Source organism: Bubalus bubalis, chromosome 11 (genome assembly GCF_019923935.1).
Source record: "Bubalus bubalis isolate 160015118507 breed Murrah chromosome 11, NDDB_SH_1, whole genome shotgun sequence".
NCBI lineage: Eukaryota > Metazoa > Chordata > Mammalia > Artiodactyla > Bovidae > Bubalus > Bubalus bubalis.
Window position 1 is genome coordinate 25,585,769 of NC_059167.1, and position 26,786 is coordinate 25,612,554.

General features: G+C 37.3%; 1 protein-coding gene across 7 annotated transcripts in view; it reads right to left on the reverse strand.

Annotated features, from left to right (window-relative positions):
• Positions 1-26,786, reverse strand: part of FUT8 (fucosyltransferase 8) — a 330,583-nt gene that overhangs the window by 65,128 nt on the left and 238,669 nt on the right. For all 7 annotated transcript variants that reach the window (XM_006072122.4, XM_006072125.4, XM_044924842.2 and 4 more), the window contains one exon: positions 2,572-2,809. In XM_006072122.4, the coding sequence (XP_006072184.2) occupies positions 2,572-2,809 (238 nt within the window). The remainder of the gene's footprint in view (positions 1-2,571; positions 2,810-26,786) is intronic.

Genomic DNA, 26,786 nt, shown 5'->3' on the forward strand with positions numbered 1-26,786 from the left:
GCTCCTCTGTCCACGGAATTCTCCAGGCAATAATACTGGAGTGGGTTGCCATTCCCTTCTCCATATTTTATATTTTTAGCCTTCATGTTCTATAGTTGCCGCTGCTGCTGCTGCTGCTAAGTCGCTTCAGTTGTGTCTGACTCTGTGTGACCCCACAGACGGCAGCCCACCAGGCTCCGCCATCCCTGGGATTCTCCTAGCAAGAACACTGAAGTGGGTTGCCATTTCCTTCTCCAGTTCATGAAAGTGAAAAGTGAAAGTGAAGTCGCTCAGCAAGTGTCCAACTCTTCGTGACCCCATGGACTGCAGCCTACCAGGCTCCTCCATCCATGGGATTTTCCAGGCAAGAGTACTGGAGTGGGGTGCCATTCCTTCTCCAATAGTTGCCACTACATACTACAAAATATATAAGGAAGGATTACAATCAAACAAACCAAATAACTACTTGTAGCATATTGGCATAGCCAACCTATATACCAAATTGGTAAGTCTAGTGAGGCTAACTTTTCACTTTTTTTTTATTAACTGACTACTACTCATAAAGTTATCTCTCCTTTGAAATACTGAAACTTATTCTTTGCAGGTTATATGCTTCCACAATCAAAGAAGCTTGAAACTGAACTAAGTACACAAAATGAAAAGTTAGCCACAGTGAGACTGTTAAGAGTTGCTTTTTCTGTATCTCCCTAACCTTGACACCTAATCTGTTTGTACCAGCTATAAACCACAGACCAGATCAATGGAAGTGCGTGTGTGTTCAGTCGCTCAGTCATGTCCGACTCTTTGTGACTCCATGGACTGAAGCCTGCCAGGCTCCTCTGTCATGGGATTTTCCAGGCAAGAATACTGGAGTGTGTTGCCATCTTCTCCTCCAAGGGATTGAATGTCTCCTGTGTCTCCTGCACTGGCAGGCAGATTCTTTACCACTGATGACTTGAGAGGCCGGATCAATGGAAGAGGAAACCTCAAAACTAAAGCTCGGCTAAGTTTTAGATTAAGAGGTTCACTTTAAAATTTGAAGTGAGCTACAAAGAAAAAACAAATGCTGATATACAGAATAAGGCTCCTAAAGAAGACAAAATTCATATCACAAGATGATACTTTAAATCCATAAAGGACATTTTATACAGCAACTTAAAGCATTTTATAGAAGAAATTACCCTATTAACTTTCTTGACATTTCTGTGAAGTATTACCTGTATTCCCCAAAGGAGGCAAAAAGAAACAAAGGAACTAAAGTTACTCACTTTGCCAATGACATAGCTCCTTATTTCACATCTAGTGTTTTAATGTGTGAAAAAAAGGTGCTCAGCTCCATAAGAAATTACATTAACTGAAATGCCTCAGCATTTTGAAAACTACTGGACTTCTCATAAGATGTGAGTGCAGAGATAGCACAGTGACTTACTACGCATTTCACCTAATCACTTAGTTCCGTATATGTCACAGTATTGGCCCTCAGTGAATATAGGCTATTAAAGACATCTAACAATTACTTGAGCTTATATGTCAGGTACTGTGCTAAGTGCATTATACATATTAGTGCACTTAATCCTATCAACAACTCAAAGAGGTAAGTAAATTGTTACTCTTCATTTTACAGATGAGGAAATGAAGGCCTAGGTTAAGTTTACTTGCCCAAGATTACAAAAAGATACAGCAAAGATTTTAACAAACAAAGGCAGCCCAACTTTGGACCTTATTTAAAGATCATCACTGTAGAAAAAATAAAAGACTAGTGGTAAGAAACTCTATCTATACTCTATCCCTTCTATCACCAAGTCCTTGGAGAGAAATTTCTTGCTCATCTTTGCATCTCTTCTCATGTCTAGCATTGTACCTTAAACACATTGTTCCTCATTAAATGTTTCCTGAATAAAATTAAAATCACATAAACAAATTAGGCTTCATTATCCTCAACTATAGAATGGAGATAAAGGTACCTTCACTGTCTAGGTGGTTCTCATAGTATGGTCCCTGAACCTGGAAACTTTGTCAGAAATACAAATTTCAGGCCCTGTCTCAGGCTTACTGAATAGAAAATAGTATTTTAATAAGCTTTCCAGATAATTCTCATGCATGCTGAAGTCTGAGAACCAGCAATCTATGTTATAATTACAAGGATCAAATGAGTACAATAATGTGAAACCACCCCAAAAAGAGAAGGTACATCATCATCATTGAAAGAATAAATTATGTTCCTTGAAAAAACTTAGTGATTTTGCTAGATCCAGATAAAAATGAACATTAGAGATGAAACTGATCATGAGGGAATTCCCTGGTAGTCCAGTGATTAGGACTCTGCGCTTCCATGGCAGAGGGCACAGGTTTAATTCCTGGTTGGGGAACTAAGATTCCTGCATGCTGTGTGGTGTGGCCAAAAAATAGGACATTTATCATGAAACACTTTGTGAATAAAATATTACTATTCTAGATTTTATCTGGATAATGTATGGTATTCACAATGCAGAGAAAAAACACTATGATCCATAAGGTTGTAAGTAGAAATCCGATAACTTAGTTATGCAGTAGTTCAACACAGAGAGATGACAAGTTGCACAGGCTTCTTACCTGACCAGTGTCCAGTGGAGACACCAGATCTGTCTGTGCAGGTCTCACTTACAGGTCTAAACACAGTTTCCCATCCTCCAGTAGCATAGCGCCAATTGTGAGATTCCAAGATGAGTGTTCGCTGGGTGCCATATGCAATCATGAAGCAGTAGACCACATGATGGAGTTGACAGCCGTAGCCACAGCCTTTGTTGATGTTACACACCAGCTTCTTGGCTTTGCTGCAGTCCTTGGGATTCTGTCAGTAAGGAAGAGAAACAAAGGCGACAATTAACTATGGAAATGTTAACTTCTCTTTATAGGTGGCAAATGTCAAAAACCAATATAATAAGCCAGGACCAGTCCAGTATATCTTAATAAGCAAGGAATTTAGCTTTTAAGATTAGATTTCAAAGAATTCACTGAAAATTTTATGTGCATACTTTGGGAGATGACAGTGAAAAATATCAGTTACTTCAGAAACATCACCAACAAATGTGAAATTAAGCAGTTACATAAAAAAAATAATAATACTCTTTCACTTCTCTATCACTCGGAACATGCAAGTATGATCCTCTTTGAACTCAAAGTTGCACACATTGAAATCTTGATAAAAGGAGCAAAATAGTTCATTTACTCCAGCTGCACTTCAGCATTCTGAGCTTATTGCCTTCACAGATGAAACTCAAATTATCTTAAAGGAAAAACTATAATTTATCTAATAATTCTACCTATTCCAGATTTCAAAATGTCACCAAAAAATGGACTTTTTCATTATGGAAGTAAAGCCACTGAATACTATAAAAGGATATGAGTTCAACAGTTAAAAAATATCAGTCATAGGACTTTAAGAAAACAAAATTGATGCTACTAGTAATTTTCAAAATAAAATGTAGAACATGCTTTATATCAGATATATTGAGAATATGTTATGCAAATTTTTAATCAGGCTATCCATTTTTTCTTATTTACATACTTTGATATAAGATGACTAGCAAGTGGTTAAAACACTTTAATATTATTTGTATTATCTAACAATGGGTCCAGTGGGGTCCAGTGGGGTTAAGCAAATGTGAAAAATTCTTTTTTCCCTTTCTAAGGTATCAGCCCCATCATATTTCATTTGGGCTATTTGTAAATACCCTAGGCAGCTTAGTTCTTCAAATAAAAATCTGTTTTGACAAGGACTCCTTAGCCTGAGAATTTCAAGCTCTTCTGTCTGTAGGTCCGGGAGAGAAAGAATGGGTACTTTTAGGAACAGCATCTTTTCTTCCACATAGCAATAAGCAAGGTAATCAGTTCTCAATTTATATCAGCCTTTAATAAAGCAGTTGCCAAACCACAAATCTACAACTATTTTCTAGGGACATCATCTTGTCATGTCATCATCATACTTGTCATGTCAAGTAGAGCCCTAGAAACAAAAGCTAGGATGATTAGGCTATAAAATGATTTGGAAAAAAAAAAAGCTGAGAAGGGAAAATGCAACACACAATTACTTTCAGAATTATCTTTCATATTCAGATGTGCCACTGCACGCTAGTCCTTTCAGATCAAAGAAGAACCTATATCATCAAGAGTCTTGTAAAGAGTTAGAGCCCTTAAGAATTCAAGAAAGCCCAAACAAAATTCAGCAAGATGTGGTCAATGCTGTTTCCTCAATCAAGTTCTAGAGCTGCTGATTCTCTTTGCTCGAGACTGAACTCAAGGACAGACTCCTCAAGCTATAAAGATTCCCACTTTAGCCACGGAAGATTTGAGAGGAACAGAGGGGGTGTGATGTTGGAAGACCAATTCATTTACTTTCTTACAATATTATTCAAGGATCTGGGAGTAAATAATGTTCTCAAACTGATTCAAAGCTTTATTATTAACTCAAGAGTGCAAAGAGTATTGACATTTGTTAGATTTTTCATGATTTGTAAGAAATAAAACACCCTGAATATTTCTGAAATTCATATGAATGAAAATGTCCTTCACATATTTTTCAATAAACATTTTCTTTTACAACTGCTTTGAGATGTACAGAATTATTGCCAAGTTAGTACAGAGATCCCATATACCTCACAACCAGTTTTCCATATTATATCTCATATTAGTTTTAATTTTTTTTAAGGAAAAAAGAGAGTAAAGGAATATAATAATTAAAACATCTGACATTTAGTTTTCAAACTGTAGATTTTTTTTCTGAAAAGTAGGCTCACATCTACATTAAAAAATATACCTGTATTTCTTGAGAAAAGAGTTTAATTAGAACCCAATGTTTCAAGAACTGAAGTCTAAGGAAAAGAGGATAATTTATGAAATGAAGCGTATTTCAAGAGTCTTAATGTGTCTCCAAGTAAGCTGGTGACAGAATATATTAAATCTTCCTGTAATGTCAAAGATAACACAGAGAAAGGGAAAAAAGTCTATTATGTTTTGTTCTGGAATGAGAAAGGTCTACATATACGCGTAACCAATGGAAGACTCTAAGGCAGAGAGTGATAAGAGAAAATGAATGGCTGTTTGGAATGATAATAGTTAGACAAAACACTGAAAAGACTCAGAGCTATAGCCCATTTTTTTTTTTTTAACCAAAATGATATTTAAAAGTCTGCAAAATTCAAAGGGTCTTATTCATAAAATATTCATAAAAAAGAGAGAGATAGCAAGAAACATAAAAAGTTTTTGTTCTAACACAAGATTAGGCTCATCAGAATAAATATCTAGAAAAAAAAAAAAGCAGATATATAATAGGTAAACAAAGCAACAACTCTGAGATGGATAGGGACTTATTCTAATGGAAAGGAACCTTATATAAGAAAACCCATTATCAGAGCTAAGTCTTTGTTATCCACCACTGTTACGAAGTAGCAACAAATAAAGAGATTTATGGAATTCTAGAAACGTGAAACAGAGCCATTGTTATACATACATACATTCATTATACATAATCTCCAAATTTCTTACCAAACAGACTTTGTCAGTTACCACTGATCCTCATTTTAGACTTTTCTGTTGATGTCCGCAAAACACTTGAAGTGTGTATGTATTATTCGCAAGCAAGAATATAGAGAAGGGCTTCATTACTAAAAGCTTTACTTTAATCATGTTATCATTCTATCAGGCTAGCTATTTCTGATGATAAAATCTGTTTTTTGTTTGTTTCTTGTGTGCCTAATGCACTCTCTTCTATATTTCTCTACTAGAAATGCCAAAATGCAGCAGATAATTCTGTTCTACACTGTAATTCTTTTGCCTTTTCCCCTCCTTATGGTTTTACGCTGCTCCCTCCACTCATCTCTCCCTCTCTCATTCCCTCCCTATCTCCATTTCTCTCTCTCTCTCTCACACACACACACCACACACACACTCTTGGAATATGGTACACTTTCAGCAGATAGAGGCTCACTAAGAAGCAATTCTTGTTGGTGAGTGGGAGATGGGGAAATATAGAATGAAAATGTTCCCCCATAAGTCCCCTGGGAGAGAGTCTTACTTCTCCCTCCTTTTGCCTTGATTATCACTGAGTGATCAAGTATAGGTGAAACTTTGTTCATTTAATAAATATTTATTAAGCACTAAATGTATACAAGGAAACATGGGATATGTATGACAATCCAATAGAATAAGAAATTCTACACATAAATAACCACAATAGTAGACAATTTAAATGTTTTAAGATCATGGTAAACAAGGAATTAAGGAACAGAAAAATCACTTTCAGTTGGACTGAAAGGGTTATGAATAAAACTGCATTTAAAATAAACCTTTAACATATAATTTATTGTGTTTTTGAAATACTAAGTAAATGTACTTTTTCCATTATTCAATGATAGTCCATAATGCAAAGAATAATTGTGAAGGGCAAAGTGAAATTACTTTACAAACTCTATAAATTATATTTAAAATGTAGGGTTTTGTAATACCAGGTCTTCTTAAAGTCAGACTCATCAACAGATACATGTATTCTTGCTCCTTTCAATGGTGATGCTATTTAAGTTTTAGAATAGGAGGTAAATTTGTCAAAATTACTTAAGATATCATGTGCTACTTGAAGAACTACAGAGAGGTTTAAGATACAAGTTTTTTCCCTAATTCAAGCTCTGTTATGAATTCAATTTTGTGATTTTTGCTTCAATTTGGTAATGTATAATTGAGATAAAAATTACCTCTCCCCATAACCGCTCCCTGCTCACCATCCTTCTATCTCAGAGATAATATGAGACTAAAACACATGTATACACTCAAAGCTAATTCAAACATACTATCTCATTTATCCTCATAATCTCAAGAGACATTACTTCACACTGGATAAATGCTGTTCTATTTGTATTTAGTGCTATGAGGTGGCCCAATCACGGGCCCTTATAAGCTAACAATGTTATGTAACAATTTTACAGTTATAATTCTGCAGTAAAGCTGTCACCATAGTACATATAAGAAATAAGGACTTGAGATAAAACAGAGTTCTTCTGTATTTCTTTTGTTCAGCTCTTTTTTTTTTTTTAAACACTACCTGAGGCATTTCTTCTGACACTGTTAGTTTCTAAGAATGACCCTATCTCAACAGAACTGAAATCTGCATTTGTTTTCACTGTCCTGTAAATAAACATTGGGAAGCATATTTAAGTCAATATTCCTCTAACTAATACAATATATTAAAGGAAGCAGCATCTCTTAAGCCTAAATGATTACTAATTCACGAAAGGCACCATCAAAATGCTAAAATACTTGATTTACTTGGGTTACAACACAAAAATAGTCACTCTGGGATGTGAAGAGCCAGTTTAATTAGGAAGCCAGTTCAATTTCTATTTTGCTAAAAAAGAGAATAATTTTGAATTAACTAGTAAACCATAAGCATTATTATATAACTTAGGCACCGCCAGGATTGAGAGATTTCTACTTCCTTCACTTAATAAATTAGTAGTAATCGAGATTGATGTAATATTACAAAACAGTATCAATTCTATGGCTTTTAAATCACAGATAAAATCTTTTGCCAAGATTATTTAGATTTTCCATACAAATAAAAGCCTCTTCAGAGGAAAATTTTCCAGTCACAGTGTAATTTCCTGGACCAAAACACTGAAGAAAAAGGCTAAATCAACAACAAACAAAAGCATTTAGTCAATATAAACTGGATATAATATCTCCAGGCATCTCTTGCAAAGAGTAAGTGCTCACTAACTGTTAGTTCAACAGGACTGCACGTACAAGACAAAGGTGATGTCAAATCCATTGTCACAAAAATATACTAACTGGTGGCAAGCCAGAATTCAGAACTCAGGTCTTGACCCATTGCTCAGTGCTCTTATTTGTCCCCTCCCTGTGAAGCCTCCAACAAAAGAGGCAGTGGAAAGGGTGGGCTCACAGCACTTCGCTGGTCATTGTTTTCTCAGCTTTATGAATGTCTACTTGACAAATAAGAACTGAATATATTTAAGGTGTATAATAGGCTGCTTTAAAATAGGTAAAAACTGAAATGATCACCAAAGTTAAACTAATTAACATATCCATCATCTCACACAGTTATAATTTGGTTTTTGGTGAGGAGAACAGTTAAGATCAACTCTCTTAGCAAATTTCAAGTACACAATACAGTGTTATTATTAACAACTACAGTTACCATGCTGTGCATTAACTCTTTAGAACTTGTTCATCCCACGTAACTGAAACTTTGTGCCATCTGATGAACATCTCCGTTTTCCCCACCTTCCTGACCTTGGTAACTACTGTCCTACTCTCTGCTTGCATGAATTTGAGTTTTTTAGATTGCTCATATATGTGAGTATTCGTAGTATTTGTCTTCGTGTATCAAACTTCATTTACCATAGTGTCCTCCAGGTTCATCCATGCTGTTGTGAATAACAGGATTTTCTCTTTTTTACTATGGCTGAATAACATTCCATTGCTGTTTGTACACACACACACTTTCTCTATCCCTTCATCCACTGACAGAACCATAGGTTGTTGCCATATCTTGGCTATTGTGAATAATGATGAAGTGAACATGTGTGTACAAGTATCTCTTTGAGACACTGATTTTATTTTCTTCAGATACATACTCAGAAGTGGGATTGCTGGAGTCATATGGTAGTTCTATTTTTAATTTTTTGAGGAACATCTTGTTTTCCATAATGGCTCTACCAATTTACATTTCCACCAACAGGGATGGGTATAAAGGTTTTCTTTTCTCCACATACTCCATAACATTTACTATCTTTTGTCTTTCTTGATGATAGCCATTCTAACAATTATAAGGTGATCTGGCTTATCGTGGTTTTGACTTGCATTTTCCTAATGATTAGGAATACTGAGCACCTTTGCATATACCTGAAGACTCCTCGTATGTCTACTGATGTGCAGAAGTTTAGTCTTATATAGTCTCATTATTGATTTGTTGTTGTTCTTTCTTAGGCTTATGGTGTCATATCTGAAAAAAATCACTGCCAAGACCAATGTCAAAGAGCTTTTCCCCTCTTTTTTGTTCTGTTAGTTTTACAGTTTCAAGTCTTACACTAAAGAATCAAAACCCTGGGAATCCTTCCAGCTTCTCTCTAATAACATTACTTCTATAGGGAGGAATTGAACGACAGATAGCTATTTCCAATAAAGAAAGGTCAGTAAAAACTAGAGGATTGAGTTAGGTAAGTTAAATTTTATTGTGCTCTTTGTTTACTATAATCACAAGACAAAATAGTTTTTAATTTGCTTATTTAAAAACATTCGCAACATCTAGGTTTGTGGTGGTAATGAAGAAAAGATTCATTAATAGTGTGGTGAAAACACTTCATTGTATTGGAAACAATTTGGTTTTATTTCTCTAAAATTATTTTCAGAAACCAAAGCAGAGAATGTAATGAAGCTAACAGCGGAATTAAAGTACTGCATAGTGGTAATTAAAATAAAGACTCTGGGCATAGTTAACCATGAAAGAGAAAGTTAAAAAGCATTCTCATTTTCAAAAGCCAACACCGGAAATCATTGTCTTTTAACATATTAAGAATATTTTCATAGCAAAGTTAAAGTAGTATTAAGGTGTGCTTTTCACACCTCTAGACACCTGCCAATGCAGGAGACATGGGTTTGATCCCTGGGTCGGGAAGATCCCCTGGAGTAGGAAATTGCAACCCTCTCCAGTATTCCTGCCTGGAAAATTCCATGGACAGAAGATCTTGGAGGGCTACAGTCTATAAGCCTGAAAAGAGTTGGAAAGGACTGAGCGCGCACACACAGAGAAGAACAATCTGTTGTAAATATTAATAATAAGGAAAAAACTAGCTTACTCACAAGTAGGCCACCCAGTGCTTCAGGAAATCAATTTCCCTGTGGGTATTTCATAACGTTTTAAGAGTAACAGATCAAGATACATAGTTTACAGACTGTTATCCTGATGGATTGAAGCAAAAGGTAGGTAGTTATTACTATCCTGATGGATTGAAGCAAAAGGTAGGTAGTTATTACATGGTTATAGAAGAGAAAAGCTCTTCTTGATAAGTAAAGCCAGTAACTGGCTCACTTTAAATTCATTTTTTAAACTTTTGCCCTTTGCCTAGAAATCTCTATTGAATGTCTGAAAATCATCTTTAAAAAGATGGAAATTCTATAGATCCAGTAGAAAGCAACAAAGTGCAGAATTTCTTCCACTGATAGTCTCTGAGACAGTGTTCTGTCACCTCTGGGTATTCCAGACAGTCCCTAAAAGACCTCTGTGTCAAGTTCGGTACACCAGAGCAACCTTAGGAACACTGTCTGCTTCCATAGGGCCACAGAGGAAAGACAGAGAAGGAATGAGATGCATCCAAGCTTAATTCTCTCATTCAAAATCGAATGTAAACACAACTCCCTCCAAGGCTAGAGAGGAAAAGTTGTTATCTGAGGAGCCTGATTCTGCCAATCCTACATGAATGCATAGAAAATGAATTTCCTCAAGTACCTTCAATATTTCTTCCTAAGTTGACAGCTTGATTCCCAGGTCTCAGAACCAACTGAACTGGTCAGGTTAAAACTAGCACGCTTTACAAAATTAAGGTTGAATTTTGGAAAGCCCTTCCATCCACCATTATTTTACTTAACAAGACTTATGGGGCTTTCCTCATACTGGCAGATAGTCTCTACAAAAAAAAAAAAAAAGAGAGAGAGAGGGGAAAAGGGGGGAGAAGGCAGTAGTATGTGAAAGGGGGAAGAGAAAAGGAGAAGGGAAGAGAGAGGGAGGGAAGAGAGAAGGAGGGTAGATACAGGGCTCAGGGAATCGGGTAGGAGAGGGAAAAGAGGAGGGAAGAAGGGGAAAGAAGGATAAAAATAAAGACAAGCTCCAGAAAGGTTAGCTGTGTCTTATATAGTATTCAAAACTAAAATAGATTAGCAGACACAAAAGAGAAACAGTAGCTGGAATTTTGTTCTTGTGCAAAGGCTTTGTTTTGTTTTAAATAAAAGAATAACTTAACACTGTACATTCTGCAAAATGCCATTCTTCGGGGTAGAAACGATACTTACAGCACTTGTCCCTCACTGATTTTTAAATCAAACCATCAACAATAATTAAACCAGATGTCAAATCTTGCTACTACTTCTCCTGGATAGAGGCTTTGTCCCACTTTTCCATGTAGCTGGCCAAGCACTGAGAATCTACTATTAGCAGGTTAAAATTTCTTTGAAATCCTTAGCTATTATTATTTTAATTAAAAAACCTCTTTAGATCACTTTTCTCACTGCCTCAGTATAACAGTGCTCTAACCAATTCATGTTATTTTCTTTACTTTTGAAAATCTTTAACTCTACATCTTTTGATGTTTATTTGTAAATAATTTAAGACCCACAATAGATTGCAAAAACAGTAGTTACTGTGAACCTTCCACACAGCTTTCCTCAAAGAACACATCTGACTTAACCAGAATTCCTGATTATCAACATCAGGAAACTGATGTTAAACAACATTATTAACTACAAAATAGATTTTTAAGAGAGACAGGAATCCCAGACCACCTTGCTTGCCTCCTGAGAAACCTGTATGAAGGTCAAGAAGCAACAGTTAGAACCGGACATGAACAACAGATTGGTTCCAAATTGGGAAAGGAGTACATCAAGGCTGTATATTGTCACCCTGCTTATTTAACTTATATGCAGAGTACATCATGCGAAATGCCAGGCTGGATGAAGCATAAGCTGGAATCAAGATTGCGGGGAGAAATATCAATAACCTCAGATATCAGATGACACCACCCTACTGGCAGAAAGAAAAGAGGAACTAAAAGAGCCTCTTAATGAAAGTGAAAGAGGAGAGTGAAAAAGTTGGCTTAAAGCTCAACATTCAGAAAACTAAGATCATTGCATCTGGTCCCATTAGTTCATGGCAAATAGATGGGGGAAAAATGGGAAAAAATGGAAACAGTGACAGACTTTATTTACTTGGCATCCCAAATCACTGCAGATGGTCCCTGAAATTAAAATATGCTTGCTCCTTGGAAGAAAAGCTATGACAAACCTAGATAGCATATTAGAAAGCAGAGACATCATTTTGTCAACAAAGGTCCATAAAGTCAAAGCTATGGTTTTTCCCATATATGGATATGAGAGCTGGACCATAAAGAAGGCTGAGCACTGAAGAATTGATGCTTTCGAACTGTGGTGCCAGAGAAGACTCTTGAGAGTCCCTTGGACAGCAAGATCAAACTAGTCAATCCTAAAGGAAATCAACCTTAATATTCATTGGAAGGACTCACACTGAAACTCAAATACTTTGGCCACCTGATGTGAAAAGCCAGCTCACTGAAAAAGACCCTGATGCCGGGAAAGATTGAGGGCAGCAGAAGAGGGTGACCGAGGCTGAGATGGTTGGATGGCGTCACCGGCTCAATGGACATGAGTTTGAGCAAATTGCGGGAGATAGTGAAAGACATAGAAGCCTGGCATGCCGCAGTCCACGGGGTTGCAAAGTCAGACACAACTGAGTGACTGAATAACAACAAAAACAGATCTTATTTGGTTTCACTGGTTTTTACATGCACATCTTTTTGTTTGTTTGTTTTGATGTAGTACTTTCAAAACCTATACAGACTCATGTAACTACTACCATAATCAGTACACAAACTATTTCGTCAACACAAAAAAATCCTTATACATTATCCCCTTTAGAGTCACACCCTTCTTCAAACCTTAATCTCCAGAACCAATGATCTCTTTTTATCACTTAGCATAATGCTCTTGGGATCCATCCAAGTTACTGTGTGTATCAATAGTTCATTCTCTTATTGCTGAGTAGTATTCTATTATGTGGAATGTACCACAGTTAATTTACCCACTGAAAGACATGTGGGTTGTTTTCAAGGTTTGATCATTACAATTAAGTTGCCATGTATGTGAGTATATACATTTTTGTGTGTCCATGAGTTTTCATTTCTCTAGGATGAGTGTACAGCAGTATGATTGCTGAATCACACGATAAAGTCAAGTTTAAGTTTACAGCAAACTGCCAAACTGTTTCCCAGAATGGTTCTACCATTTTACATTCCCATGAAGAATCTATGAGAGGGCTAGCTGCTCAGCATTACTTTAGCCATTCTGATAGGTACGTAATGGTATCTCACTGTATTGTTAAGTTGCATTTTTAAAAATAGTTAATGATTTAAACACCTTTTCATATGCTTATTTGTCATTCATATTTACTCTTTGGTAAACTTGTCCAAAACTTTTACCCATTTTTTAAACTGAACTGTTTCTGATTATTGAGATTAGAATGTTCTTAATACATTCTGGATACAAGACCTTTCTTGGACATGTGATTTGCAGACTTCCTCCTAGTCTATGGCTTACCTTTTCATCTTCTTTCAAGGGTCACATTCCCAGATCGAAAGTTTTTAATTTTTATAAAGTCCACTTTATTTCCTTTTCTTTTATGAGCCATTTTGGTGTCATGTTTAAGAACTTTTTAGCCTACGTTATAAAGATTTATTCCTAAGTTTTTCTTTATAGTTTCACATATAGAAAGCTTTATAGTTTGACATATCACATTTATTTTATCTGTCAGATTTACTATCCATTTTGAGTTAAGTAATTTTAAGTAGAGTGTGAGGTTTAGGTCAAGGGTGAGTTTTTGCTTATGACGTGTCCAATATTTCAACATCATTCACTGAAAAGACTATGCTTCCTACCTTGAACTGCTTCTGCACCCCTCTCAAAAATCAACTGCCCACTCATAAGTATATTCTCAAAGAACTGAAAATTGATACTCAAACAAATACATGTAGAGGCATGTCTTAGCAGTACTCAAATAACAAAAGGCAGAAACAGCCCAAAGGTCCATCAACAAATGAATGGACAAATACTGGAATATCCTTACAAGGAATGAAATACTAAAACAAGCTACAGCATGTATGAAACTTGAAAATATTATGCCAAGTGAAAGAAGCAGACAGGTCACATATTGTATGATTCTATTTCTATTAAATATTCATATGTCAAAATATTTTTTATCATTTATACACACACACACACACACACACACATATATATATATATCATGACCAAGTAGGGTTATTCTAGGAAAGCAAAGCTGGTTAAGTATTCCAAATTGACTCAATGTAACCATTAACAGTTTAATTAACACTAATTAATATGAAGAAGCACTTGACAAAATCCAACACCTATTTCTGCTTTCCTGTGCATGCTCTGAACCTCTTTTAGTATTCAATATTGACTTGTCTATAGTGTTGTTTTTTTTTTTTAAGTACATCTTGTCATAGAGTATTTTAAATAGCAGCACTGGGTATTATAGTTTATGTACACAGACTTTATTATAGTCTACTCATACCAACATTTTACTATTTCAAGTGGAATGCAGAAATCCTACTAACTTTTAGCTCCCTTTATCACTCCTCTTTTATGGTATAGTTGTCTTAAAAATTACCTTTATATCTCAGGAAAAACTGAGAATGAAAAAAAGTTACCTTTATATACATTGAAAACTATAATAGACAATGTTATAAATTTTGATTTTCACCATCAAATATAAGGGGAGCAAACCAGTCATTTACCCTACATCCACCCTTTCATTTGTACTTTTTTTTTTTAATTCCTGACAGTCCAAGTTTCTTTCTGTTATCATTTTCTGTCTGAAGAATTTCCTTTTCTAGAGCAAGTCTGCTGGCAAAAAACTCTCTTAGTTTTCCTTCATCTGAAAATGTCTTTATATTATCTTATATTTTCACTGCATGAAGAATTCTGGGTTGTTAGTTCTTTCATTTTGACACTTTAAAAATATCTTACCACTTCTGGCTTCCATGTTTTCTGATTCAGAAGCATTGTAGCTAATAAAATGCTTTTCTCTAGTTGTTCTGAAGAATTTTCTCTTTGTCTTAGTTTTCAGCAAATTACTTATGAAGTGTCTGGGAATACATTACTTTGGGTTTTTCCCTTTAGGGGTTTATCAAATTTATGAAGTTTTCAAATCACTGCTTCAATCGTAAGATACAAACGTACAATTTTTGTATGTTGCTGTTATTGCCCACAGGTCCCTGAGGCCCTGTTTACTTTCTAAAAGATCTTTATTCTCCCTGTCGTCATAGTGGATAATTTCTATTGATCTAACTTAAAGCGCAGTCATTCTTCCCTGTTATTGCTATTCTACGATGAACCAGTTTTTTACTTAGGTTATTATATTTTTCAGTTCTAAAATTTCCACTTGATTTTTTTAATATATTATCTATTTCTTTACCGAGACTTTAAATGTTTTCACTTGTTTCGAGCCTGTAATAGCTTTTTGGAGCATTTTCATTACTATAGCATCTTTAAAATCTTTGTCAGGTAGTTCCAGCATCTGTGTCATCTCAGTGTGATGTCTGCTGATTATCTTCTGTCATGTGAATTATGGTTTTCCTGGTTCTTGGTATGATGATGAGTATTATGTTCTGACTCTGCTATTTAAATCACCTAGTTCAGTAGGCAAACTGTTTTGGACTCCAAGCTCACCTTTATGAGCTGTGGCTCAAATGTCAATTTAATTGTTAATGGCTTTTCAGTGTTCTGTTCTGCTCCACTTGTGGACTATCCAGAGGCCAGTTTGAAGCCTGATGGCTACCACACCAGAGCTCAGTTCTCAAACCTCTTTCTATATTGATTCTGATCACTTTTAGAGGTCTGCCCAGGGTTTTAAACACAGATTGCAGGAAATCTGTTTATCTCACTCCCTTCTCTTCATAATCTTTCCTCTACTCTAGACGGGAGGGAAACGGGAACTGCCCCATTATTGCAGTGTGGTGATGGTGAACAAGGCTTTGTCCAAAGTCTCTGCAACTGTAACACCAGTTGAGAGGTAGGGGTGCCCTTTTTATTGCAGGACAGGCATGGAGGACATCACTGTGTGTGCAGTCTCTACAACTATGACTCCTGATGAGAGCAGTGAGGAAATCTTTCTCATGATGTTCACCTGGAATAGGGTAGATATAATAAAAATTGGGACTTCCTTGGTGGCTCAGTGGTAGAGAATCTGCCTGCCAGTGCAGGAGTTGTGGGTTCTGTCCCTGAGTGCAAACAATCCCCTGAAGAAGGAGATAGTACCTCAGTCTAGTATTCTTGCTGGAAAATCCCACAGACATAAAAGCCTGGTGGGCTACAGTCCATGGGGTCACAAAGAGTTGGACACAACTGAAGTGACTCAGCAACAGTGGATCTGAATTTGGCTGGAGGGCAGTACTTTGCTGACCTCTAGTCTAGGCCTACAAAATCTGTAAAAATAGTGTGGCTAAAGGAAAAGCAACATCGAACAAGATGGGTAGGAATACATGTCATAAAGATATAAGAAATTATATCTTGCTCTATTTTGTATTCTACTTTGATAAAGCTTTGGAGACCTTCTGCCATTAGTGAGTCACATGGATTTAGTCTTTCAATAAACCTAAGGAGATTTTCTAATGCCCATATTACTTTTTACTTAAATCAGCATCATTATTTTCCTAATGTCTGAGTAGCTAAAATTCAGACTCATCTTTCTGATGATTGTTTTACCTAGTCAAACTGAGTGCCCCTACAACCAAGTTTCCCTGCTAAGGTATGATTAACTTCTCTATCCAAAACTGTATTCTTTTCTTGTCCCGCTCATGTTTCCCTTGGGATTAAGGAATTATCAAATAAAAGGGGGACTGAGTAGGACCCTGCAGAGTCCTCCTGGGTAGTAAAGCCCCTCTCTGTCTCCCATTTGTAGAAAAAAAAAGGCTTTAGTCTCCTAGGCCTTGGGGCTAGTGGTAAAGAATCTGCCTGCCAATGCAGGAGATGCAGGTTTGACCCCTGGGTGGGAAGATCCCCTGGAGAAGGAAATGGCCACTCCAGTATTCTTGCCTGGGAGAATTCCATGAACAGAGGAGTCTGGCGGGCTGTATACCATGGGGTTGCCAAAGAGTTGGAGATGACTTAGCAACTAAACAACAACAACTCCTAGGCCTTCTGAGTCCCAAGGAACAGACTTAAAACAGTTACTAAGTAGGGAAGTGAGAGAATGCAGAAATAAAGCAAAAGCAACAAGTAAAGTAATGATTATTAAGCAGAGCCCTAGTTCCTCCTCAGGGGATATACATAGCAATCTGATGCATATGTTTGAGCTGTTCGGCAAAAACTAAGACCCTCGCCCAGGGGGAGGATGGTGACCACAAGCACACAGACCCTAGATTAGCTAGAATCATTGAGGACTAAGAGTCCTGAAACATCAGCCTGTCACCTCACCACCAACCAATAGACGCAAGTCCACAAACTGCAACCATCACCCAAATGTTGCCTTTAAAAATGCTCCCCAGAAAACCACTGGTGGGTTCGGGCCTTTGAGCATGAGGTGTCTGTTCTCCTTGCTTAGTGTCCTGTGATGAGTGCTGTACTTTCCTTCACCACAGTCCAGCGTCCCTACAGGGATTTGCTCCATGTCAGGTGAACAGATCCATGTTTAGTTTGGTAACAACAATCCATAAATGTACTTGGAATATTGAAGGACTTGTTCTATTATGTATAGAACAAAATGGAAAACTGGATGGAATGGAAAAGATATTCATCTTTTATCAGCTAGAAACAAAGATGCACGATAGATATAATGGGCAGCTCAGGGTGTGTTTGTCACTTCCACTGTATAATCACAAGAGATCTGATTTAGGTCCTATTTGAATGGCCTAGCAGTTTTCCCTACTTTCTTCAATTTAAGTCTGAATTTTGCTAGCAAGGTAATGCTCAAAATTCTTCAAGCTAGGTTTCAACAGTATGTGAACCAACAAATTCCAGATGGACAAGCTGGTTTAGAAAAGGCAGAGGAACCAGAGATCAAATTGCCAACATCTGCTGGATCATAGAAAAGGCAAGAGAATTCCAGAAAAACATCTACTTCAGCTTCACTGACTATGCTAAAGCCTTTGACAGTGTAGATGACAATAAACTGTGGAAAATTCTGAAAGAGATGGGAATACCAGACCACCTGACCTGCCTCTTGAGAAACCTATATGCAGGTCAGGAAGCAACAGTTAGAACTGGACATGGAACAACAGACTGGTTCCAAATAGGAAAAGGAGTACGTCAAGGCTGTATATTGTCACCCTGCTTATTTAACTTCTATGCAGAGTACAACATGAGAAACCCTGGGCTGGAAGAAGCACAAGCTGGCATCAAGATTGCCGGGAGAAATATCAATAACCTCAGATATGCAGATGACACCACCCTTATGGCAGAAAGTGAAGAGGAACTAAAAAGCCTCTTGATGAAAGTGAAAGAGGAAAGTGAAAAAGTTGGCTTAAAGCTTCAGAAAACGAAGATCATGGCATCTGGTCCCATCACTTCATGGGAAATAGATGGAGAAACAGTGGAAACAGTGTCAGACTTTAATTTTGGGGGCTCCAAAATCACTGCAGATGGGGATTGCAGCCATGAAATTAAAAGACACTTACTCCTTGGAAGGAAAGTTATGACCAACATAGATAGCACATTAAAAAGCAGAGACATTACTTTGCCAACAAAGGTCCGACTAGTCAAGGCTATGGTTTTTCCAGTGGTCATGTATGGATGTGAGAGTAGGACTGTGAAGAAAACTGAGAGCTGAAGAATTGATGCTTTTGAACTGTGGTGTTGGAGAAGACTCTTGAGAGTCCCTTGGTCTGCAAGGAGATCAAACCAGTCTATCCTAAAGGAGACCAGTCTGGGTGTTCATTGGAAGGACTGATGGTGAGGCTGAAACTCCAATACTTTGGCCACCTCGTGCGAAGATCTGACTCATTGGAAAAGACCTTGATGCTGGGAGGGATTGGGGGCAGGAGGAGAAGGGGACGACAAAGGATGAGATGGCTGGATGGCATCACCGACTCAATGCACATGAATTTGGGTGAACTCTGGGAGTTGGTGATGGACAGGAAGGCCTGGTGTGCTGCGATTCATGGGGTTGCAAAGAGTCAGACATGACTGAGCGACTGAACTGAACTGATATAGGTATTTTAATTGATTACACAGACATGTAGTTTTATGTTCTTATGACATCACTGAGCCATATTTATGACTTATTTGATCTTAGATTCTCAGTCAGCACTCTATCCTGAGCTAAGCAATTACGAGAAGGGAGAACGAGAAGGGGCAGTGAGGCTTACTACTGCTGCTGCTAAGTCGCTTCAGTCGTGTCCGACTCTGTGCAACCCCATAGACGGCAGCTCACCAGGCTCCCCCGTCCATGGGATTTTCCAGGCAAGATTACTGGAGTGGGGTGCCATTGGCTACTGGACATACACAAAAAAGTAAGGGGAAAAGTTGCTCAGTTTTGGTCTACAATAAGCAGGACTCACACCAAGAGCACAGCTGCCCTTCACAAACATTGTGAGCAGTCAGTGAACAGAGAGACTGATAAATCTGGGGTTGTCAATAAGAAAAAGTGCTGCATACTCTAGGGAGTCCTGGAGATGAAAGTGAATGTTCTAGTCAGAAGTTATAGCTCTTTAATGGAAAGCTGCCATTCTAATATCAAATTAAAGCAAAATTTTAATTGCAAGCAACCTAGTTTTTACTGTATTTATGTGCTTGAGACAGAACCCATTGAATCTTAAAGGTTGGCATTTATCAGTTTTCATCTAATTTTGCAACGCCTTTCTCTATTTCAGGCTGCTTACCATTAAGTGTTCTTGAGTAATCTCACGTCCAGAGCAGGACTGAAAACCCCTAAGTGACTTCAGGTTCCTTCTTGGTTCAATGAGAAGGACTTCCTTGTGGGTGCAGTGGATTTACTGAAATGTATGCTTCAGGGAGCCTCATTTATACAGATCCTTTCAAACCCTGGCAGGAGGGGGACTTGTGCAGTATGTTCAATTGGTCAAAATTTGCAAAATCTGTCCACAGGGAGAAAGACAGCTGTCTCTGCCCACTTGAAACTCCCTCCCATTCACCTCACTTCCCCAGTGTTGGTATCAATGTTGGGAGGAAATTAAAGTGATCTTCAACATTCCTGAGGTCCTGTTATGGGAAAATTAAGCAAGGAATTAATTTAGTTTAGATTTAGAGGTATATATTTATGTGCTCATGGTTGCTTTTGCGCAGTTATTTTTGTGACATAAATATACGTACAGGGCAGGAGGTTGCATTGTGATATGAATGTGCCCCATGGAGAAGTGGAGTCGGTTCTCAGTGATGCCTAATCAACACAAAAGTTCTCTTCTATTATTAACAACCTCAAAAATGTAACATATACAGTTAAAATTGTAGCATAAAACAACTATATGTTCCATTCCTTTTTATTGGACGAGAATCACATGAAATAAAACTCCTACAAATTCCCTTTTACGTAGGGCACTAGCTTACAGCAGCAGTACAAACATGAGGTATGTCTGTATTTCAAGTTGCAAAGGTTATGTATCACAAATATGAATAATTAAAAACAAAATTTTGTTGATCAAAAATCTGATTTAATCCTTCCATTCTCTTTATAAAAAATATTACAAAATCATTGCCAATTCACTTTTTAGAAAATATGACAAACTGTGATCAAAGAGTATGCAGCTAAGAAATGTGAGGAAACAGTATTATAAAGTGTCAGGCTGATAATAAAAATTTTTAGTTTTTCTGGAATTTTGTGTTTGTGGTATTTGTCAAGTTCATAAAATTTGTAATTGGTTGGGATTTTTTTCATTATACATAGTTGATCCTTACTCTCACCAATTGCATATTTGCAAGTTTGCCTACTAGCTAAAATTTATTTGTAACCTTAAAATCTATAACTGATGTGCTTTCAGGTCATGTGTGGACAAGTGTAATACAGTGAAAAATGGGAGCCTCCTAAACACAAACTCTCTGCTGAGGTCAAATAAGGTGCCATTTACCTTCTTTCAGTTCTCATACTATGAACAAGGGTCGTTTTCATGGTCTAGTTAGTGCCTTTTTTTTTTTCTTTTCGTTTTGGTGCTTTTTGTTGGCAATTTCACTGTTTAAAATGGCACATAAGTGTGGTGCTGAAGTGTTCCTAAGCTGTCCAGGGTTCCTAAGGACTAGAAAGCTACAAGATGCCTTCCAGAGAAAAATATGTGTTAGGCAAGTTCTACTCAAGTATGAGTTATTGTGCTATAAGCTATGAAAGTGAAAGCGAAGTCGCTCAGTCATAAGCGACTCTTTGTGACCCCATGGACTACAGCCTACCAGGGTCCTCAGTCCATGGGATGTTCCAGGCAAGAACACTGGAGTGGGTTGCCATTTCCTTCTTCAGGGGATCTTCCCAATCCAGGGATCAAACCCAGGTCTCCCTTATTGCAGGTCTCCCTCATTGCTTTACCATCTGAGCCACCAGAGAAGCGCATAAAGCTATCAGTTCAATGCTAATGAGTCAACAATACATATTTGGTGTTTTCAAACAGAAGAACACATAGAACAACTTTATATACTGATTAACTGATCAGAGACTTAAAGGCACTTAGAATGAATGTTTCAGTATTCACTAATTCTGTGTGACTCTATAGAACACAACTGAAGCAAATAATGAGAATCAAGTGTATTTATTCTAATATCTAATTTTATATTTGTATTTCTTTTTTTATATTTTTAAAATTTAATATTATTTTATTTAATTTTTTTTAAAATTTTGTAACTTTACAATAATGTATTGGTTCTGCCATATATCAAAATGAATCCGCCACAGGTATACATGTGTTCCCCATCTTGAACCCTCCTCCCTCCTCCCTCCCCATACCATCCCTCTGGGTCGTCCCAGTGCACCAGCCCCAAGCATCCAGTATCGTGCATCAAACCTGGACTGGCGACTCATTTCATATATGATATTATACATGTTTCAATGCCATTCTCCCAAATCATCCCACTCTCTCCCTCTCCCGCAGAGTCCAAAAGACTGTTCTATACATCAGTGTCTCTTTTGCTGTCTCGTATACAGGGTTATTGTTACCATCTTTCTAAATTCCATATATATGCGTTAGTATACTGTATTGGTGTTTTTCTTTCTGGCTTACTTCACTCTGTATAATAGGCTCCAGTTTCATCCACCTCATTAGAACTGATTCAAATGAATTCTTTTTAATGGCTGAGTAATACTCCATTGTGTATATGTACCACTGCTTTCTTATCCATTCATCTGCTGATGGACATCTAGGTTGCTTCCATGTCCTGGCTATTATAAACAGAGCTGCGATGAACACTGGGGTACACGTGTCTCTTTCCCTTCTGGTTTCCTCAGTGTGTATGCCCAGCAGTGGGATTGCTAGGTCATAAGGCAGTTCTATTTCCAGTTTTTTAAGGAATCTCCACACTGTTCTCCATAGTGGCTGTACTAGTTTGCATTCCCACCAACAGTGTAAGAGGGTTCCCTTTTCTCCACACCCTCTCCAGCATTTATTGCTTGTAGACTTTTGGATCGCAGCCATTCTGACTGGCGTGAAATGGTACCTCATAGTGGTTTTGATTTGCATTTCTCTGATAATGAGTGATGTTGAGCATCTTTTCATGTGTTTGTTAGCCATCTGAATGTCTTCTTTGGAGAAATGTCTATTTAGTTCTTTGGCCCATTTTTGATTGGGTCATTTATTTTTCTGGAATTGACCTGTAGGAGTTGCTTGTACATTTTTGAGATTAGTTGTCAGTTGCTTCATTTGCTATTATTTTCTCCCATTCTGAAGGCTGTCTTTTCACCTTGCTTATAGTTTCCTTTGTTGTGCAGAAGCTTTTAAGTTTAATTAGGTCCCATTTGTTTATTTTTGCTTTTATTTCCAATATTCTGGGAGGTGGGTCATAGAGGATCCTGCTGTGATGTATGTCAGAGAGTGTTTTGCCTATGTTCTCCTCTAGCAGTTTTATAGTTTCTGGTCTTACGTTTAGATCTTTAATCCATTTTGAGTTTATTTTTGTGTATGGTGTTAGAAAGTGTTCTAGTTTCATTCTTTTACAAGTGGTTGACCAGTTTTCCCAGCACCACTTGTTAAAGAGATTGTCTTTAATCCATTGTATATTCTTGCCTCCTTTGTCAAAGATAAGGTGTCCATATGTGTGTGGATTTATCTCTGGGCTTTCTATTTTGTTGCATTGATCTATATTTCTGTCTTTGTGCCAGTACCATACTGTCTTGATGACTGTGGCTTTGTAGTAGAGCCTGAAGTCAGGCAGGTTGATTCCTCCAGTTCCATTCTTCTTTTTCAAGATCGCTTTGGCTATTCCAGGTTTTTTGTATTTCCATACAAATTGGGAAATTATTTGTTCTAGCTCTGTGAAGAATACTGTTGGTAGCTTGATAGGGATTGCATTGAATCTATAAATTGCTTTGGGTAGTATACTCATTTTCACTATATTGATTCTTCCAATCCACGAACATGGTATATTTCTCCATCTATTAGTGTCCTCTTTGATTTCTTTCACCAGTGTTTTATAGTTTTCTATATATAGGTCTTTAGTTTCTTTAGGTAGATATATTCCTAAGTATTTTATTCTTTCCGTTGCAATGGTGAATGGAATTGTTTCCTTAATTTCTCTTTCTATTTTCTCATTAGTGTATAGGAATGCAAGGGATTTCTGTGTGTTGATTTTATATCCTGCAACTTTACTATATTCATTGATTAGTTCTAGTAATTTTCTGGTGGAGTCTTTAGGGTTTTCTATGTAGAGGATCATGTCATCTGCAAACAGTGAGTTTTACTTCTTCTTTTCCAATTTGGATTCCTTTTATTTTTTTCTGCTCTGATTGCTGTGGCCAAAACTTCCAGAACTATGATAAATAGTAATGGTGAAAGTGGGCACCCTTGTCTTATTCCTGACTTTAGAGGAAATGCTTTCAATTTTTCACCATTAAGGATAATATTTGCTGTGGGTTTGTCATATATAGCTTTTATTATGTTGAGGTATGTTTCTTCTATTCCTGCTTTCTGGAGAGTTTTGATCATAAATGGATGTTGAATTTTGTCAAAGGCTTTCCCTGCATCTATTGAGATAATCATATGGTTTTTATTTTTCAATTTGTTAATGTGGTGTATTACATTGATTGATTTGTGGATATTGAAGAATCCTTGCATCCTGGGATAAAGCCCATTTGGTCATGGTGTATGATCTTTTTAATGTGTTGTTGGATTCTGATTGCTAGAATTTTGTTAAGGATTTTTGCATCTATGTTCATCAGTGATATTGGCCTGTAGTTTTCTTTTTTTGTGGGATCTTTGTCAGGTTTTGGTATTAGGGTGATGGTGGCCTCATAGAATGAGTTTGGAAGTTTACCTTCCTCTGCAATTTTCTGGAAGAGTTTGAGTAGGATAGGTGTTAGCTCTTCTCTAAATTTTTGGTAGAATTCAGCTGTGAAGCCGTCTGGACCTGGGCTTTTGTTTGCTGGAAGATTTCTGATTACAGTTTCAATTTCTGTGCTTGTGATGGGTCTGTTAAGATTTTCTATTTCTTCCTGGTCCTTGTATTTCTTTACATAAAAGAGAGTACTAAAAACTAGAGGCTTCAAGCCCATTCCCTAAATCTGGATCCATGTTTGGTAAGGAGCCTTCATTTCCCCCTCAGGAGAGTTTGCTACTTCCCAGTTATTGTCTCACTGGGATTGAGACCACGATTCTAGAAGAGGAATCTACAGCCTGGGACCTCATAGTCAGGGCCAAAATCCCCAATTATTGCACTATGACTATGTGAAACCCAGATTTCTTTTAAAATTTGGAAAATTGTTTCTATAATTATGCTATGTATATTGTGATCTAGGGCAGGATCAAATTATAATAAAATTTTTCCTTTCTTAGGGAAAAAAGAATATGTTTCTAGAAATAAAATTACTGAGGAAACAGAGCAACACTGGGGCTGATATACCTAAATTAAATAGAGTCAAATCTAAGTTCAACTTACATTCAAGAAAGTAAAAAGATACTTTATTAGGTGGTGCTAGTTTCAAAAGATAAAATGATTTTAGGGAGCAGCATCTAGATTTCCATCAGCTGCTCATTTGATTTCTAGATAGTAAATGTTAAGGATCTCATGTGCATTCTCATATATCTTTAATAAGGAACGGTGTTTTAAAAACCTGTATTCCTGTGATTCATGATGTCCTAACAAACCTGTTGGAAAACAGAAAACAGCTCCCCCTTTTACAGAACTATTTTATGCAAATCACTGTCAATAAATAAGCTTTTAAACCCCCCCAAAAAATTAAAAAAAATAAAAACCTGTATTATTGATAATCAAGATGATATAAATATATAAGAAATAGTTAAACTTCAAAATGACAAAATGCAGATAGAGTTGTGCTAAGTGCACTGCTAGGAATTTAATAAGTTCCTCTATAGCCATCAGGCATCTCAAGATGATTTTAAACTCTTGTGAAGAAACTGAAATCCCAAATCAGATGTTGTCAAGGATTTTAAAAGAAGGGAGTAAATTTGCAGTTTACTAACACTGTGAAGAAGGCTGAGCAACGAAGAATTGATGCTTTTGAACTGCGGTGTTGGAGAAGACTCTTGAGAGTCCGTTGGACCGCAAGGAGATTCAACCAGTCCATTCTGAAGGAGATCAGCCCTGGGATTTCTTTGGAATGAATTATGCTAAAGCTGAAACTCCAGTACTTTGGCCACCTCATGTGAAGAGTTGACTCATTGGAAAAGACTCTGATGCTGGGAGGGATTGGGGGCAGGAGCAGAAGGGGACAACAGAGGATGAGATGGCTGGATGGCATCACCGACTCAATGGACATGAGTTTGGGTGAACTCTGGGAGTTGGTGGTGAACAGGGAGGCCTGGTGTGCTGTGATTCATGAGCGCATTCATGAGTGATTCATGAGTCACAAAGAGTCAGACACGACTGAGCGACTGAACTGAACTGAACACTATGTGGTTTGCTGCTACTGCTGCTGCTAAGTCGCTTCAGTCGTGTCCAACTCTGTGCGACCCCATAGACGACAGCCCACCAGGCTCCCCTGTCCCTGAGATTCTCCAGGCAAGAACACTGGAGTGGGCTGCCATTTCCTTCTCCAATGCATGAAAGTGAAAAGTGAAAGTGAAGTGGCTTATTCATGTCCAACTCTTAGCGACCCTATGGACCGAAGCCTACCAGGCTCCTCCGTCCATGGGATTTTCCAGGCAAGAACAGTGGAGTGGGGTGCCATTGCCTTCTCTGGGTTTGCTAGTAACATATTATACTAATTAAGGAGAATAACTATTAAGCAACTACAGCAAAATGCCATCCAGATTGGGAATAAAGGGATAAAGATGTTAATTAGCATATGACATGATAATTTATATAGGAAATCTAATGTGATCTACAAAAAAAACCTATTAGAATATATGGGTTTAGTAAAGCTGCAGGATATAAGATCAACATTAAAAAATTAGGCTTTTATTATGTAGAAGCAGTTTCCTTCTATTCCTATTTTGTTGAGTGTTTTTATCATGAAGTGTACTGAATTTTGTTAAATGCTTCTTCTGCATCAGTTGAGATGATCATGTGTTTTTTTCCTTTATTTTTTGATGTGGCATACTACAATGACCAAATTTCACATGTTGAACAATCTATGCATTTCAGGAAGAAGTGCACTGTTGTCTACCACAGATCTGGGGCCGGGAATGGATAGCTTCTACTGTGCTAAGAGCTGAAGACCAAAATTAACTGCAATTTATGGCCCAAACTTTCCCCTGGAGCTGTAAGCCTTCATCAGACTTCAAAGTTATATCAGGCGGTTTCTGCCAGGGCAACAGTCCAGGTAGGGAGACAAATTCCTGGTGCTTCCTAGTCCACCATCTTTTTGGAATCCCTCTGCAGATAATCAGTTTTTAAGTTGCACACTA